This window comes from Pleurodeles waltl, chromosome 7 (assembly GCF_031143425.1).
Source record: "Pleurodeles waltl isolate 20211129_DDA chromosome 7, aPleWal1.hap1.20221129, whole genome shotgun sequence".
NCBI classification, from domain to species: domain Eukaryota; kingdom Metazoa; phylum Chordata; class Amphibia; order Caudata; family Salamandridae; genus Pleurodeles; species Pleurodeles waltl.
Window position 1 is genome coordinate 788,566,214 of NC_090446.1, and position 17,430 is coordinate 788,583,643.

Sequence of the window (17,430 nt, forward strand, 5' to 3'; positions counted from 1 at the left end):
CGCTCTGACAGCCCCTGGGCTAGCCCAGTGGTCTTAGTCCCCAAACCTCACACCAAAGATGGAAAGAAAGAGATGAGGTTTTGTGTGGACTACAGAGGGCTCAATTCTGTCACCAAGACAGATGCTCATCCAATTCCAAGAGCTGATGAGCTCATAGACAAATTAGGTGCTGCCAAATTCCTAAGTACCTTTGACTTGACAGCAGGGTACTGGCAAATAAAAATGGCACCTGGAGCAAAAGAGAAAACAGCATTCTCCACACCTGATGGGCATTATCAGTTTACTGTTATGCCCTTTGGTTTAAAGAATGCCCCTGCCACCTTCCAAAGGTTGGTGAATCAAGTCCTTGCTGGCTTGGAGTCCTTTAGCACAGCTTATCTTGATGATATTGCTGTCTTTAGCTCCACCTGGCAGGATCACCTGGTCCACCTGAGGAAGGTTTTGAAGGCTCTGCAATCTGCAGGCCTCTCTATCAAGGCATCCAAATGCCAGATAGGGCAGGGAACTGTGGTTTACTTGGGCCACCTTGTAGGTGGAGGCCAAGTTCAGCCACTCCAACCCAAGATCCAGACTATTCTGGACTGGGTAGCTCCAAAAACCCAGACTCAAGTCAGGGCATTCCTTGGCTTGACTGGGTATTACAGGAGGTTTGTGAAGGGATATGGATCCATTGTGACAGCCCTCACTGAACTCACCTCCAAGAAAATGCCCAAGAAAGTGAACTGGACTGTGGAATGCCAACAGGCCTTTGACACCCTGAAACAGGCAATGTGCTCAGCACCAGTTCTCAAAGCTCCAGATTATTCTAAGCAGTTCATTGTGCAGACTGATGCCTCTGAACATGGGATAGGGGCAGTTTTGTCCCAAACCAATGATGATGGCCTTGACCAGCCTGTTGCTTTCATTAGCAGGAGGTTACTCCCCAGGGAGCAGCGTTGGAGTGCCATTGAGAGGGAGGCCTTTGCTGTGGTTTGGTCCCTGAAGAAGCTGAGACCATACCTCTTTGGGACTCACTTCCTAGTTCAAACTGACCACAGACCTCTCAAATGGCTGATGCAAATGAAAGGTGAAAATCCTAAACTGTTGAGGTGGTCCATCTCCCTACAGGGAATGGACTTTATAGTGGAACACAGACCTGGGACTGCCCATGCCAATGCAGATGGCCTTTCCAGGTTCTTCCACTTAGAAAATGAAGACTCTCTTGGGAAAGGTTAGTCTCATCCTCTTTCGTTTGGGGGGGGTGTAGGAAGTTGGCTCTGTATGTGCTATTTCAAAGTAAGGAATAGCATGCACAGAGTCCAAGGGTTCCCCTTAGAGGTAAAATAGTGGTAAAAATAGATGATACTAATGCTCTATTTTGTGGTAGTGTGGTCGAGCAGTAGGCTTATCCAAGGAGTAGTGTTAAGCATTTGTTGTACATACACATAGACAATAAATGAGGTACACACACTCAGAGACAAATCCAGCCAATAGGTTTTTATATAGAAAAATATCTTTTCTTAGTTTATTTTAAGAACCACAGGTTCAAATTCTACATGTAATAGCTCATTCGAAAGGTATTGCAGGTAAGTACTTTAGGAACTTCAAATCATCAAAATTGCATGTATACTTTTCAAGTTATTCACAAATAGCTGTTTTAAAAGTGGACACTTAGTGCAATTTTCACAGTTCCTAGGGGAGGTAAGTATTTGTTAGTTTTACCAGGTAAGTAAGACACTTACAGGGTTCAGTTCTTGGTCCAAGGTAGCCCACCGTTGGGGGTTCAGAGCAACCCCAAAGTCACCACACCAGCAGCTCAGGGCCGGTCAGGTGCAGAGTTCAAAGTGGTGCCCAAAACGCATAGGCTAGAATGGAGAGAAGGGGGTGCCCCGGTTCCGGTCTGCTTGCAGGTAAGTACCCGCGTCTTCGGAGGGCAGACCGGGGGGGTTTTGTAGGGCACCGGGGGGGACACAAGTCCACACAGAAATTTCACCCTCAGCGGCGCGGGGGCGGCCGGGTGCAGTGTAGAAACAAGCGTCGGGTTCGCAATGTTAGTCTATGAGAGATCTCGGGATCTCTTCAGCGCTGCAGGCAGGCAAGGGGGGGGTTCCTCGGGGAAACCTCCACTTGGGCAAGGGAGAGGGACTCCTGGGGGTCGCTTCTCCAGTGAAAGTCCGGTCCTTCAGGTCCTGGGGGCTGCGGGTGCAGGGTCTCTCCCAGGTGTCGGGACTTTAGATTCAAAGAGTCGCGGTCAGGGGAAGCCTCGGGATTCCCTCTGCAGGCGGCGCTGTGGGGGCTCAGGGGGGACAGGTTTTGGTACTCACAGTATCAGAGTAGTCCTGGGGTCCCTCCTGAGGTGTTGGATCGCCACCAGCCGAGTCGGGGTCGCCGGGTGCAGTGTTGCAAGTCTCACGCTTCTTGCGGGGAGCTTGCAGGGTTCTTTAAAGCTGCTGGAAACAAAGTTGCAGCTTTTCTTGGAGCAGGTCCGCTGTCCTCGGGAGTTTCTTGTCTTTTCGAAGCAGGGGCAGTCCTCAGAGGATGTCGAGGTCGCTGGTCCCTTTGGAAGGCGTCGCTGGAGCAGGATCTTTGGAAGGCAGGAGACAGGCCGGTGAGTTTCTGGAGCCAAGGCAGTTGTCGTCTTCTGGTCTTCCGCTGCAGGGGTTTCAGCTAGGCAGTCCTTCTTCTTGTAGTTGCAGGAATCTAATTTTCTAGGGTTCAGGGTAGCCCTTAAATACTAAATTTAAGGGTGTGTTTAGGTCTGGGGGGTTAGTAGCCAATGGCTACTAGCCCTGAGGGTGGGTACACCCTCTTTGTGCCTCCTCCCAAGGGGAGGGGGTCACAATCCTAACCCTATTGGGGGAATCCTCCATCTGCAAGATGGAGGATTTCTAAAAGTCAGAGTCACCTCAGCTCAGGACACCTTAGGGGCTGTCCTGACTGGCCAGTGACTCCTCCTTGTTGCTTTCTTTGTTCCCTCCAACCTTGCCGCCAAAAGTGGGGGCCGTGGCCGGAGGGGGCGGGCAACTCCACTAAGCTGGAGTGCCCTGCTGGGCTGTGACAAAGGGGTGAGCCTTTGAGGCTCACCGCCAGGTGTTACAGCTCCTGCCTGGGGGAGGTGTTAGCATCTCCACCCAGTGCAGGCTTTGTTACTGGCCTCAGAGTGACAAAGGCACTCTCCCCATGGGGCCAGCAACATGTCTCTAGTGTGGCAGGCTGCTGGAACCAGTCAGCCTACACAGATAGTTGGTTAAGTTTCAGGGGGCACCTCTAAGGTGCCCTCTGTGGTGTATTTTACAATAAAATGTACACTGGCATCAGTGTGCATTTATTGTGCTGAGAAGTTTGATACCAAACTTCCCAGTTTTCAGTGTAGCCATTATGGTGCTGTGGAGTTCGTGTTTGACAGACTCCCAGACCATATACTCTTATGGCTACCCTGCACTTACAATGTCTAAGGTTTTGTTTAGACACTGTAGGGGCACAGTGCTCATGCACTGGTACCCTCACCTATGGTATAGTGCACCCTGCCTTAGGGCTGTAAGGCCTGCTAGAGGGGTGTCTTACCTATACTGCATAGGCAGTGAGAGGCTGGCATGGCACCCTGAGGGGAGTGCCATGTCGACTTACTCATTTTGTTCTCACTAGCACACACAGGCTTGTAAGCAGTGTGTCTGTGCTGAGTGAGGGGTCTCTAGGGTGGCATAAGACATGCTGCAGCCCTTAGAGACCTTCCTTGGCATCAGGGCCCTTGGTACTAGAAGTACCAGTTACAAGGGACTTATCTGAATGCCAGGGTGTGCCAATTGTGGATACAATGGTACATTTTAGGTGAAGGAACACTGGTGCTGGGGCCTGGTTAGCAGGGTCCCAGCACACTTCTCAGTCAAGTCAGCATCAGTATCAGGCAAAAAGTGGGGGGTAACTGCAACAGGGAGCCATTTCTTTACAGGGGGGTTGTGTAAGGAAATGCCTCCTTGGCATGGTTGCCCCCTGACTTTTTGCCTTTGCTGATGCTATGTTTACAATTGAAAGTGTGCTGAGGCCTGCTAACCAGGCCCCAGCACCAGTGTTCTTTCCCTAACCTGTACTTTTGTATCCACAATTGGCAGACCCTGGCATCCAGATAAGTCCCTTGTAACTGGTACTTCTAGTACCAAGGGCCCTGATGCCAAGGAAGGTCTCTAAGGGCTGCAGCATGTCTTATGCCACCCTGGAGACCTCTCACTCAGCACAGACACACTGCTTGCCAGCTTGTGTGTGCTGGTGAGAACAAAACGAGTAAGTCGACATGGCACTCCCCTCAGGGTGCCATGCCAGCCTCTCACTGCCTATGCAAGTATAGGTCAGTCACCCCTCTAGCAGGCCTTACAGCCCTAAGGCAGGGTGCACTATACCATAGGTGAGGGTACCAGTGCATGAGCATGGTACCCCTACAGTGTCTAAACAAAACCTTAGACATTGTAAGTGCAGGGTAGCCATAAGAGTATATGGTCTGGGAGTCTGTCAAACACGAACTCGACAGCACCATAATGGCTACACTGAAAACTGGGAAGTTTGGTATCAAACTTCTCAGCACAATAAATGCACACTGATGCCAGTGTACATTTTATTGCAAAATACACCCCAGAGGGCACCTTAGAGGTGCCCCCTGAAACTTAACCGACTGTCTGTGTAGGCTGACTAGTTCCAGCAGCCTGCCACACTAGAGACATGTTGCTGGCCCCATGGGGAGAGTGCCTTTGTCACTCTGAGGCCAGTAACAAAGCCTGCACTGGGTGGAGATGCTAACACCTCCCCCAGGCAGGAGCTGTAACACCTGGCGGTGAGCCTCAAAGGCTCACCCCTTTGTCACAGCACCGCAGGACACTCCAGCTAGTGGAGTTGCCCGCCCCCTCCGGCCCCCACTTTTGGCGGCAAGGCCGGAGGAAATAATGAGAATAACAAGGAGGAGTCACTGGCCAGTCAGGACAGCCCCTAAGGTGTCCTGAGCTGAAGTGACTAACTTTTAGAAATCCTCCATCTTGCAGATGGAGGATTCCCCCAATAGGGTTAGGATTGTGACCCCCTCCCCTTGGGAGGAGGCACAAAGAGGGTGTACCCACCCTCAGGGCTAGTAGCCATTGGCTACTAACCCCCCAGACCTAAACACGCCCTTAAATTTAGTATTTAAGGGCTACCCTGAACCCTAGAAAATTAGATTCCTGCAACAACAAGAAGGACTGCCTAGCTGAAAACCCCTGCAGAGGAAGACCAGAAGACAACAACTGCCTTGGCTCCAGAAACTCACCGGCCTGTCTCCTGCCTTCCAAAGAACTCTGCTCCAGCGACGCCTTCCAAAGGGACCAGCGACCTCTGCATCCTCTGAGGACTGCCCTGCTTCAACGACGACAAGAAACTCCCGAGGACAGCGGACCTGCTCCAAAAAGACTGCAACTTTATCCAAAGGAGCAGCTTTAAAGACCCCTGCAATCTCCCCGCAAGAAGCGTGAGACTTGCAACACTGCACCCGGCGACCCCGACTCGGCTGGTGGAGAACCAACACCTCAGGGAGGACCCCCGGACTACTCTACGACTGTGAGTACCAAAACCTGTCCCCCCTGAGCCCCCCACAGCGCCGCCTGCAGAGGGAATCCCGAGGCTTCCCCTGACCGCGACTCTCTGAAACCTAAGTCCCGACGCCTGGAAAAGACCCTGCACCCGCAGCCCCCAGGACCTGAAGGACCGGACTTTCACTGCAGAAGTGACCCCCAGGAGTCCCTCTCCCTTGCCCAAGTGGAGGTTTCCCCGAGGAAGCCCCCCCCTTGCCTGCCTGCAGCGCTGAAGAGATCCCTTGATCTCTCATTGACTTCCATTGCGAACCCGACGCTTGTTCTAACAATGCACCCGGCCGCCCCCACGCCGCTGAGGGTGAAATTTCTGTGTGGGCTTGTGTCCCCCCCGGTGCCCTACAAAACCCCCCTGGTCTGCCCTCCGAAGACGCGGGTACTTACCTGCTGGCAGACTGGAACCAGGGCACCCCCTTCCCTCCATTGAAGCCTATGCGTTTTGGGCACCACTTTGAACTCTGCACCTGACCGGCCCTGAGCTACTGGTGTGGTAACTTTGGGGTTGCTCTGAACCCCCAACGGTGGGCTACCTTGGACCAAGGACTGAACCCTGTAAGTGTCTTACTTACCTGATAAAACTAACAAAAACTTACCTCCCCCAGGAACTGTGAAAATTGCACTGTGTCCACTTTTAAAATAGCTATTTGTGAATAACTTGAAAAGTATACATGCAATTGAAATGATTCAAAGTTCCTAATGTACTTACCTGCAATACCTTTCAAACAAGATATTACATGTTAAATTTGAACCTGTGGTTCTTAAAATAAACTAAGAAAAGATATTTTTCTATAACAAAACCTATTGGCTGGATTTGTCTCTGAGTGTGTGTACCTCATTTATTGTCTGTGTATGTACAACAAATGCTTAACACTACTCCTTGGATAAGCCTATTGCTCGACCACACTACCACAAAATAGAGCATTAGTATTATCTATTTTTACCACTATTTTACCTCTAAGGGGAACCCTTGGACTCTGTGCATGCTATTCCTTACTTTGAAATAGCACATACAGAGCCAACTTCCTACACTAGGAAACTAGATTCCTGCAACTTACTGAAGAAGAGGACTGCTGAGCTGACAAACCCCTGCAGAAGAAGACACCAACTGCTTTGGCCCCAGTCCTACCGGCCTGTCTCCTGCCTTCTAAAGAAACCTGCTCCAGCGACGCTTTCCTCAGGACCAGCGACCTCTGAATCCTCAGAGGACTGCCCTGCTTCAAGAGGAACAAGAAACTCCTGAGGTCAGCGGCCCTGTTCCAAAAAGACTGCAACTTTGTTTCAGAGGAGCAGATTTAAAGACCCCCGCAAGAAGCGTGAGACTTGCAACACTGCACCCGGCGACCCCGACTCGACTGGTGGAGAACCAACACCTCAGGGAGGACCCACCGCCGACTCGGAGACTGTGAGTAACCAAAGTTGTTACCCCCTGAGCCCCCACAGCAATGCCTGCAGAGGGCATCCCGAGGCTCCCCCTGACCGCGACTGCCTGACTCTAAAATCTCGAAGGCTGGAAAAGACCCTGGACCCGCAGCCCCCAGCACCTGAAGGATCTGAACTCCAGTGCAGGAGTGACCCCCAGGAGGCCCTCTCCCTTCCCCAGGTGGTGGCTACCCCGAGGAGCCCCCCCCCTTGCCTGCCTGCACCACTGAAGAGATCCCTTGGTCTCCCATTGACTCCCATTGGAAACCCAACGCTTGTTTGCACACTGCACGTGGCCGCCCCCGCGCTGCTGAGGGTGTACTTTTTGTGTGGACTTGTGTCCCCCCCCCCCCCCCCCCGGTGCCCTACAAAACCCCCCTGGTCTGCCCTCCGAAGACGCGGGTACTTACCTGCAAGCAGACCGGAACCGGGGCACCCCCTTCTCTCCATTGAAGCCTGTGTGTTTTGGGCACCTCTTTGACCTCTGCACCTGACCGGACCTGAGCTGCTGGTGTGGTGACTTTTGGGTTGCTCTGAACCCCCAACGGTGGCCTACCTTGGACCCAAATCTGAACCCTGTAGGTGGGTTACTTACCTGCAAGAACTAACAATACTTTACCTCCCCCAGGAACTGTGAAAATTGCACTAAGTGTCCACTTTTAAAACAGCTAAATGTTTTTTATGTAAAAAGTATACATGCTATTGTAATAATTCAAAGTTCCTAAAGTACTTACCTGCAATACCTTTCAAATGAGATATTACATGTAGAATTTGAACCTGTGGTTCTTAAAATAAACTAAAAATATATTTTTCTATACAAAAACCTGTTGGCTTGGAATTGTCTCTGAGTGTGTGTTCCTCATTTATTGCCTGTGTGTATGTACAACAAATGCTTAACACTACTCCTTGGATAAGCCTACTGCTCGACCACACTACCACAAAATAGAGCATTAGTATTATCTATTTTTGCCACTATCTTACCTCTAAGGGGAACCCTTGGACTCTGTGCATGCTATTCCTTACTTTGAAATAGCACATACAGAGCCAACTAATTACAACAAGGGTCTTACTTCAACCCTCCCCCCCCAATAGGACATTTGTTCATTTGCTTATTTAACTACCCAGGTCCTATGGTTACGGGGTGTGTAGGAAGTTGGCTCTGTATGCACTATTTCAAAGTAAGGAATAGTATGCACAGAGTCCAAGGGTTCACCTTAGAGGTAAGTGTAGGAAGTTGGCTCTGTATGTGCTATTTTTTTTTTTTTGGGTTGTTATACTAGATATCTATGAATTTCTGCTCTCTTTTTATCACACTTATCTACTCATCACTCTTATGTCATGTCTCTATCAAACTATCCTCCATTCTCACTCGGACTCATCCCAAATCCCTTCGACCACTTTCATCTCCTAAATATCTCTGCCTAAGCTCTTCCCTCCACCTCCACATCTAACTCCCCAAACCTCACTCTACCTCTGTGACCTCCCACACAACCCTACTAAATTTTCCTACATTCATCTCACCCTGCTACTATGCTCTCCCTAACCCTTCCACATCTTCTTTCCCCTCCGCTCCCCTTTTATTCATCTCAAGCCTTTGGATTGAGTAAATGAAGGATAAACTCCCAATTAACACTTCTGGATTTCTTTCCTCCTCCACCCCTCCATTACTCCAGTCAATTTAACTAACACACTCTCATATCCGCAACTCAAATTAACTCATAATAATACTAAAACTGTACTCCTTATTAAATTATACGAATCCATCACTAATTCTTGTTGGGTACCGGAGTAGCGTGCTACTCATCGAAAAGCGCTTCGACGCCTCGTCAGGGGTAGTAAGCGCTATATAAATACGATTACAATTACACCCTCTTTGTGCCTCCTCCCGGAGGGGAGGGGGGCACATCCCTAATACTATTGGGGGAATCCTCCATCTGCAAGATGGAGGATTTCTAAAGTCAGAGTCACCTCAGCTCAGGACACCTTAGGGGCTGTCCTGACTGGCCAGTGACTCCTCCTTGTTTTTCTCATTATCGCTCCTGGACTTGCCACCAAAAGTGGGGGCTGCGTCCAGGGGGCGGGCATCTCCACGAGCTGGAGTGCCCTGGGGCATTGTAACACAAAGCTTGAGCCTTTGAAGCTCACTGCTAGGTGTTACAGTTCCTGCAGGGGGGAGGTGTGAAGCACCTCCACCCAGAGCAGGCTTTGTTTCTGTCCTCAGAGCACAAGGGCTCTCACCGCCTGGGGTCAGAAACTCGTCTCTCAGCAGCAGGCTGGCACAGACCAGTCAGTCCTGCACTGAACAATTGGGTAAAATACAGGGGGGGGTTTATCTCTAGGATGCCCTCTGTGTGCATTTTTTAAATAAATCCAACACTGGCATCAGTGTGGGTTTATTATTCTGAGAAGTTTGATACTAAACTTCCCAGTATTCAGTGTACCCATTATGGAGCTGTGGAGTTCGTTTTTGACAGACTCCCAGACCATATACTCTTATGGCTACCCTGCATTTACAATGTCTAAGGTTTTGCTTAGACATTGTAGGTGCATAGTGCTCATGCACCTATGCCCTCACCTGTGATATAGTGCACCCTGCCTTAGGGCTGTAAGGCCTGTTAGAGGGGTGACTTACCTATGCCATAGGCAGTGTGAGGTTGGCATGGCACCCTGAGGGGAGTGCCATGTCGACTTATTCATTTTCTCCCCACCAGCACACACAAGCTGGCAAGCAGTGTGTCTGTGCTGAATGAGGGGTCCCTAGGGTGGCATAAGACATGCTGCAGCCCTTAGAGACCTTCCCTGGCATCAGGGCCCTTGGTACCAGGGGTACCAGTTACAAGGGACTTATCTGGGTGCCAGGGTTGTGCCAATTGTGGAAACAATGGCACATTTTAGGTGAAAGAACACTGGTGTTGGGGCCTGGTTTGAAGGGTCCCAGCACATTTCTCAGTCAAGTCAGTATCAGGCTAAAAGTGGGGGGTAACTGCAACAGGGAGCCATTTCTTTACACAAGCCCCCCCACAGGCTAGGAGACTGAGCCAAAGCTGGGAGAGTCTTCCTAGTCTGTCAGGCGAGGAAGAGTAGAGGAAATAGGCTGGTTTGTTGCAGGGCCTACTCTGCCTTACATCCTCCTGTTCAGGTCATTCCCTCTGGGGAACTGACCCACTTCCACAGTGATAGGACCTAGTCTGAATTGCCTCTTGTCTGTGCTTTCAATGTCTTCACCCATTCTCTCTATTTTGGGGTTAGAGGTATCCACATCTGCTAATCTTATCTTAGCCAGGGTCACCCCTAGCTTACCCAGAGCTGGAGTAACCCCACCATGACCAACAGGGTCAGGGGGCCTGTAGGAAGTTGGCTCTGTATGCACAATTTCAAAGTAAGGAATAGTATGCACAGAGTCCAAGAGTTCCCCTTAGAGGTAAGATAGTGGCAAAAAGAGATAATACTAATGCTCTATTTTGTGGTAGTGTGGTCGAGCAGTAGACTTATCAAAGGAGTAGTGTTAAGCATTTGTTGTACATACACACAGGCAATAAATGAGGAGCACACACTCAGAGACAATTCCAGGCCAATAGGTTTTTGTATAGAAAAATATATTTTCTTAGTTTATTTTAAGAACCACAGGTTCAAATTTTACATGTAATATCTCAAATGAAAGGTGTAAAGAAATGGCTCCCTGTTGCAGTTACCCCCCACTTTTTGCCTGATACTGATGCTGACTTGACTGAGAAGTGTGCTGGGACCCTGCTAACCAGGCCCCAGCACCAGTGTTCTTTCACCTAAAATGTACCATTGTTTCCACAATTGGCACAACCCTGGCACCTAGGTAAGTCCCTTGTAACTGGTACCTCTGGTACCAAGGGCCCTGATGCCAGGGAAGGTCTCTAAGGGCTGCAGCATGTATTATGCCACCCTAAGAGACCCCTCACTCAGCACAGACACACTGCTTACCAGCTTGTGTGTGCTAGTGAGAACAAAATGAGTAAGTCGACATGGCACTCCCCTCAGGGTGCCATGCCAGCCTCTCACTGCCTATGCAGTATAGGTAAGACACCCCTCTAGCAGGCCTTACAGCCTTAAGGCAGGGTGCACTATACCATAGGTGAGGGTACCAGTGCATGAGCACTGTGCCCCTACAGTGTCTAAGCAAAACCTTAGACATTGTAAGTGCAGGGTAGCCATAAGAGTATATGGTCTGGGAGTCTGTTTTACACGAACTCCACAGCACCATAATGGCTACACTGAAAACTGGGAAGTTTGGTATCAAACTTCTCAGCACAATAAATGCACACTGATGCCAGTGTACATTTTATTGTAAAATACACCACAGAGGGCACCTTAGAGGTGCCCCCTGAAACTTAACCGACTATCTGTGTAGGCTGACTAGTTTTAGCAGCCTGCCACGAACCGAGACATGTTGCTGGCCCCATGGGGAGAGTGCCTTTGTCACTCTGAGGCCAGTAACAAAGCCTGCACTGGGTGGAGATGCTAACACCTCCCCCAGGCAGGAGCTGTAACACCTGGCGGTGAGCCTCAAAGGCTCACCCCTTTGTCACAGCCCGCAGGACACTCCAGCTAGTGGAGTTGCCCGCCCCCTCCGGCCCCCACTTTTGGCGGCAAGGCCGGAGAAAATAATGAGAATAACAAAGGAGGAGTCACTGGCCAGTCAGGACAGCCCCTAAGGTGTCCTGAGCTGAGGTGACTAACTTTTAGAAATCCTCCATCTTGTCTTGCAGATGGAGGATTCCCCCAATAGGATTAGGGATGTGACCCCCTCCCCTTGGGAGGAGGCACAGAGGGTGTACCCACCCTCAGGGCTAGTAGCCATTGGCTACTAACCCCCCAGACCTAAACACGCCCTTAAATTTAGTATTTAAGGGCTTCCCTGAACCTAAAGATTTAGATTCCTGCAACTACAAGAAGGACTGCCGAGCTGAAAGACCCCTGCAGAGGAAGACCAGAAGACACCAACTGCCTTGGCCCCAGACTTACCGGCCTGTCTCCTGCCTTCCAAAGAACCTGCTCCAGCGACGCTTTCCAAGGGACCAGCGACCTCTGAATCCTCTGAGGACTGCCCTGCTTCGAAAAAGACAAGAAACTCCTGAGGACAGCGGCACTGCTCCAAAAGAACTGCAACTTTGTTACAAGGAGCCGATTTAAAGGCCCCTGCAATTCCCCGCAAGAAGCGTGAGACTTGCAACACTGCACCCGGCGACCCCGACTCGACTGGTGGAGAACAACCAACTCGGGGAGGACCCTCCGGCGACTCTACTACTGTGAGTAACCAAAGTTGTCCCCCCTGAGCCCCCACAGCGACGCCTGCAGAGGGAATCCCCAGGCTCCCCCTGACCGCGACTGTCTGAATTCCATTTCCCGACGGCTGGAAAAGACCCTGCACCCGCAGCCCCCAGCCCCTAAAGAAACGGAACTTCTGTGCAGGAGTGACCCCCAGGAGGCCCTCTCCCTTGCCCAGGTGGTGGCTACCCCGAGGAGCCCCCCCCCTTGCCTGCCTGCATCGCTGAAGAGACCCCTTGGTCTCCCATTGAAACCTGAAGGAAACCCGACGCGTGTTTGCACACTGCACCCGGCCGCCCCCGCGCTGCTGAGGGTGTACTTTCTGTGCTACTTTGTGTCCCCCCCGGTGCCCTACAAAACCCCCCTGGTCTGCCCTCCGAAGACGCGGGTACTTACCTGCTGGCAGACTGGAACCGGGGCACCCCCTTCTCTCCATTATAGACTATGTGTTTTGGGCACCTCTTTGACCTGTGCACCTGACCGGCCCTGAGCTGCTGGTGTGATAACTTTGGGGTTGCTCTGAATCCCCAACGGTGGGCTACCTCGGACCAAAAACTGAGAACTGTAAGTGACTTACTTACCTGTGAAAACTAACAATAACTTACCTCCCCCAGGAACTGTGAAAATTGCACTAAGTGTCCACTTTTAAAACAGCTTATTGTGTTTTATGACAAAAGTATTCATGCTAATGTAATGATTCAAAGTTCCTAGAGTACTTACCTGCAATACCTTCCAAACAAGCTATTACATGTGAAATTTGAACCTGTGGTTCTTAAAATAAACAAAGAAAAGATATTTTTCTATAACAAAACCTATTGGCTGGATTTGTCTCTGAGTGTGTGTACCTCATTTATTGTCTTGTGTATGTACAACAAATGCTTAACACTACTCCTTGGATAAGCCTACTGCTCGACCACACTACCACAAAATAGAGCATTAGTATTATCTCTTTTTACCACTATTTTACCTTTAAGGGGAACCCTGGGACTCTGTGCATGCTATTCCTTACTTTGAAATAGCACATACAGAGCCAACTTCCTACAAAAGGTATTTCAGGTAAGTACTTTAGGAACTTTGAATAATCACAATAGCATATACTTTTCAAATAAAACACATGTAGCTATTTTAAAACTAGACACTTAGTGCAATTTTCACAGTTCCTAGGGGAGGTAAGTAATTGTTAGTTCTTGCAGGTAAGTAAACCACCTACGGGGTTCAAGTTTGGCTCCAAGGTAGCCCACCGTTGGAGGGTTCAGAGCAACCCCAAAGTTACCACACCAGCAGCTCAGGGCCGGTCAGGTGCAGAGTTCAAAGTGGAGCCCAAAACACGTAGGCTTCAATGGAGAAGGGGGTGCCCCGGTTCCAGTCTGCCAGCAGGTAAGTACCCGCGTATTCGGAGGGCAGACCAGGGGGGTTTTGTAGGGCACCGGGAGGGACACAAGTTAGCACAAAAAGTACACCCTCAGCAGCACGGGGGCGGCCGGGTGCAGGGTTGCAAGTCTCACGCGTCTGGCAGGAAACGCTGTTGCCTTTAAGTTGCTCATTTAGAAACAAAGTTGCAGTCTTGGGTGAACAGGGCCGCTGTTCTCGGGAGTTTCTTGGTCCTTTTAGAGCAGGGCAGTCCTCTGAGGATTCAGAGGTCGCTGGTCCTGGGGAAAGCGTCGCTGGAGCAGTGTCTTTAGAAGTGGGGAGACAGGCCGGTAGAGCTAGGGCCAAAGTAGTTGGTGTCTCCATCTTCTCTGCAGGGTTTTTCAGCTTAGCAGTCCTCTTCTTAGGTTGCAGGAATCTGAGTTCCTTGGTTCTGGGGAGCTCTTAAATACTAAATTTAAGGGCGGGTTTAGGTCTGGGGGGTTAGTAGCCAATGGCTACTAGCCCTGAGGGTGGGTACACCCTCTTTGTGCCTCCTCCCTGAGGGGAGGGGGGCACATCCCTAATCCTATTGGGGGAATCCTCCATCTGCAAGATGGAGGATTTCTAAAAGTCAGTCACCTCAGCTCAGGACACCTTAGGGGCTGTCCTGACTGGCCAGTGACTCCTCCTTGTTTTTCTCATTATCTCTCCTGGACTTGCCGCCAAAAGTGGGGGCTGTGTCCAGGGGGCGGGCATCTCAACTAGCTGGAGTGCCCCGGGGCATTGTAACACGAAGCTTGAGCCTTTGAAGCTCACTGCTAGGTGTTACAGTTCCTGCAGGGGGGAGGTGTGAAGCACCTCCACCCAGAGCAGGCTTTGTTTCTGTCCTCAGAGAGCACAAAGGCTCTCACCGCATGGGGTCAGAAACTAGTCTCTCAGCAGCAGGCTGGCACAGACCAGTCAGTCCTGCACTGAACAATTGGGTAAAATACAGGGGGCATCTCTATGATGCCCTCTGTGTGCATTTTTTAATAAATCCAACACTGGCATCAGTGTGGGTTTATTATTCTGAGAAGTTTGGTACCAAACTTCCCAGTTTTCAGTGTAGCCATTATGGTGCTGTGGAGTTCGTTTTTGACAGACTCCCAGACCATATACTCTTATGGCTACCCTGCACTTACAATGTCTAAGGTTTTGCTTAGACACTGTAGGGGCATAGTGCTCATGCACATATGCCCTCACCTGTGGTATAGTGCACCCTGCCTTAGGGCTGTAAGGCCTGCTAGAGTGGTGACTTACCTATGCCACAAGCAGTGTGAGGTTGGCATGGCACCCTGAGGTGAGTGCCATGTCGACTTAGTCATTTTCTCCCACCAGCACACCCAAGCTGGCAAGCAGTGAGTCTGTGCTGAGTGAGGGGTCCCTAGGGTGGCATAAGACATGCAGCCCTTAGAGACCTTCCCTGGCATCAGGGCCCTTGGTACCAGGGGTACCAGTTACAAGGGGCTTACCTAGGTGCCAGGGTTGTGCCAGTTGTGGAAACAATGGTACATTTTAGGCGAAAGAACACTGGTGCTGGGGCACACTTCTCAGTCAAGTCAGTATCAGGCAAAAAGTGGGGGGTAACTGCAACAGGGAGCCATTTCTTTACAGATACACACCACAAATACATTACTAAATTCAGATTCCTGCTCAGCCGAACTGTTTTATAAAGGTAGTTTCCGCCACAAATGAATGAAGTGTTAAAACACAAACTAGTTGGGTTAGGAATTGTGGTACTCTGTTTTCTGTTTCTACTTAAGCCATGAAAGGAATCTTAGGACAGAAGAAGGAAAAATAAAGGAAAGGTGAAAATTAGGAAGAGAAGAGAAGAGCAGTTGAGGAAGGGGATACACAGTAGAGCACATCGAATATATGCAGAGTAATTTTAATCAAAATGGTACTGTAAACTTGACTAACACCTGGTCCTGCCCCAAGTGTTCAAAGTATTACTCTGCTTCACACTTCAGTCTGATTTAAGATAGAAAAATGACATTTGTCAACCTTTTGGATCTTAGGTAATCAAAGCCTTTTATTTATTCATTTATCAATTGTCAAGTTTCCTGGCTAGCCAACTTGTGTTTTGCAATTCAGTATGATAACTTAAGGGGTAATCAATTTATCAGTTTCTCATGGTGTCATTGGTAACACAAAAAAGCATCTCAGTATTTCATGTTCGACTTCAAGAACTCCAAACCCATATGATAAATTTGTTCCAATAAGTATCTGCTCATGTGAGTTGAGATCTACTCTGGTGATCAGTTGTAAATCTGTGTAAAATACACATAGTACTTGGTAGGCAAAACATTAAGTTGGAGGAAAAAATACATTATGTAGGAGGGGCATATGGGATACGTATGCTAGAGGGATAAGGGTGGGCCAGTGGGAAGGAGATGAAGTGGTGACTGCAAGGTTTTGTCTGGGGAATTTACAAATGACTTGGAGAGTTTTCAAAGTGGCATTGGAACCCCTAAAAGAGTCCAAAAGATGGCAAGGTGTATATGTGTGAATGTCTGAATAAGCAGTATGCAATGAACAATAAACCTACTTGGTATTTTGAGGTTGTGAATTTTATTCAGTTTAAAACTTTTCTGCAGACTGAACGGACTTATCAGAATCAGGTTGGTTTACTTGGAGTTTCTTAAAATCCACATTAAACCCCACCAACTCCACCACCACCCTACAGCTGCTAGCTGGCGTGTATGACAGCAGATGGTCAAAATAACATTTATTTGGAACCATGAATAGCTATGGGTGTGCAGCATTTAATTCCATTTGATGCCCACAGATGTTTGTGAGGTGTAGGGGCATCACTTGTATGGTCCTAACATTTGAAGTATAAACTCATTACTGTTCCGTAACGCATACTCTAAGGATCTCCCAATTAACAAGTTCTGCAGAACGTACTCTAACTTGCATGTCAATCTAGTATATATGACAACTGGAAGCAGCTTGTTGTATGCTCATTGTTCTGTATTCATGGAAATGTAAATAAACAGTTGGCAGAAAAGCATTTATTTCGATCTGTAACATTGGTTATTCTCTTATCTGTTCATATACCCCATTTAAGAAATGTCCCACATTCAGTAGCTTAACTTTTTCAACTCCATGCAACTTAATAGCACTCTTCCCTGTGAATATCTGGAGGGTAGATGATGATGTTTCCCTTTATCTCATCTGTTGATTCAGCTCTCAGTGACAATGACTAGTCTCTTCTTGATATGGACCGTAAAATTCAGAAACTTATAACTTTAATGTCAATGTTGAACTATTTGTTTCACAGTCCTGATAATGGTGGCCCTTCACCCTGCTAACGTTGTTTTTATGTTAAATATATAAATCCTTGGAATGGTGCAGCGTTATTTATTTTTTCTTTAATGGAACTGTAATTTACAGGTAGGAATTCCACCAGCCCCACGTGGTGTTCCGCAGATTGAGGTCACTTTTGACATTGATGCTAATGGGATTGTCCATGTTTCAGCCAAAGACAAGGGAACAGGCCGTGAGCAGCAAAGTAAGTTTTTTTTTCTTCTTTTTTTTTTTTATTGTTAGATTTGCTCTTATGTCCTACATCCATCCATTTGAATCCCAAAATGGTGACAGTACCAAAGCTGAGCAGCCATAGTAAGAGATTAATTGCTACCAAATACTGATACTCTTCCGGGTATCCCTCCTCCCTCCGTATCATAGTGCCTGTCTTGCCTTTCTTGCTTTTCTTTATGTACAGCCAATGTCCCTG

At 49.0% G+C, this 17,430-nt stretch overlaps 1 protein-coding gene across 1 annotated transcript in view; it reads left to right on the forward strand.

The window, feature by feature from the left end:
* The window catches only part of HSPA9 (heat shock protein family A (Hsp70) member 9), a 324,302-nt gene that overhangs the window by 167,696 nt on the left and 139,176 nt on the right, over window positions 1–17,430 (forward strand). The window contains exon 14 of the mRNA XM_069199318.1: window positions 17,088–17,205. Within this exon, the coding sequence (XP_069055419.1) occupies window positions 17,088–17,205 (118 nt within the window). The remainder of the gene's footprint in view (window positions 1–17,087; window positions 17,206–17,430) is intronic.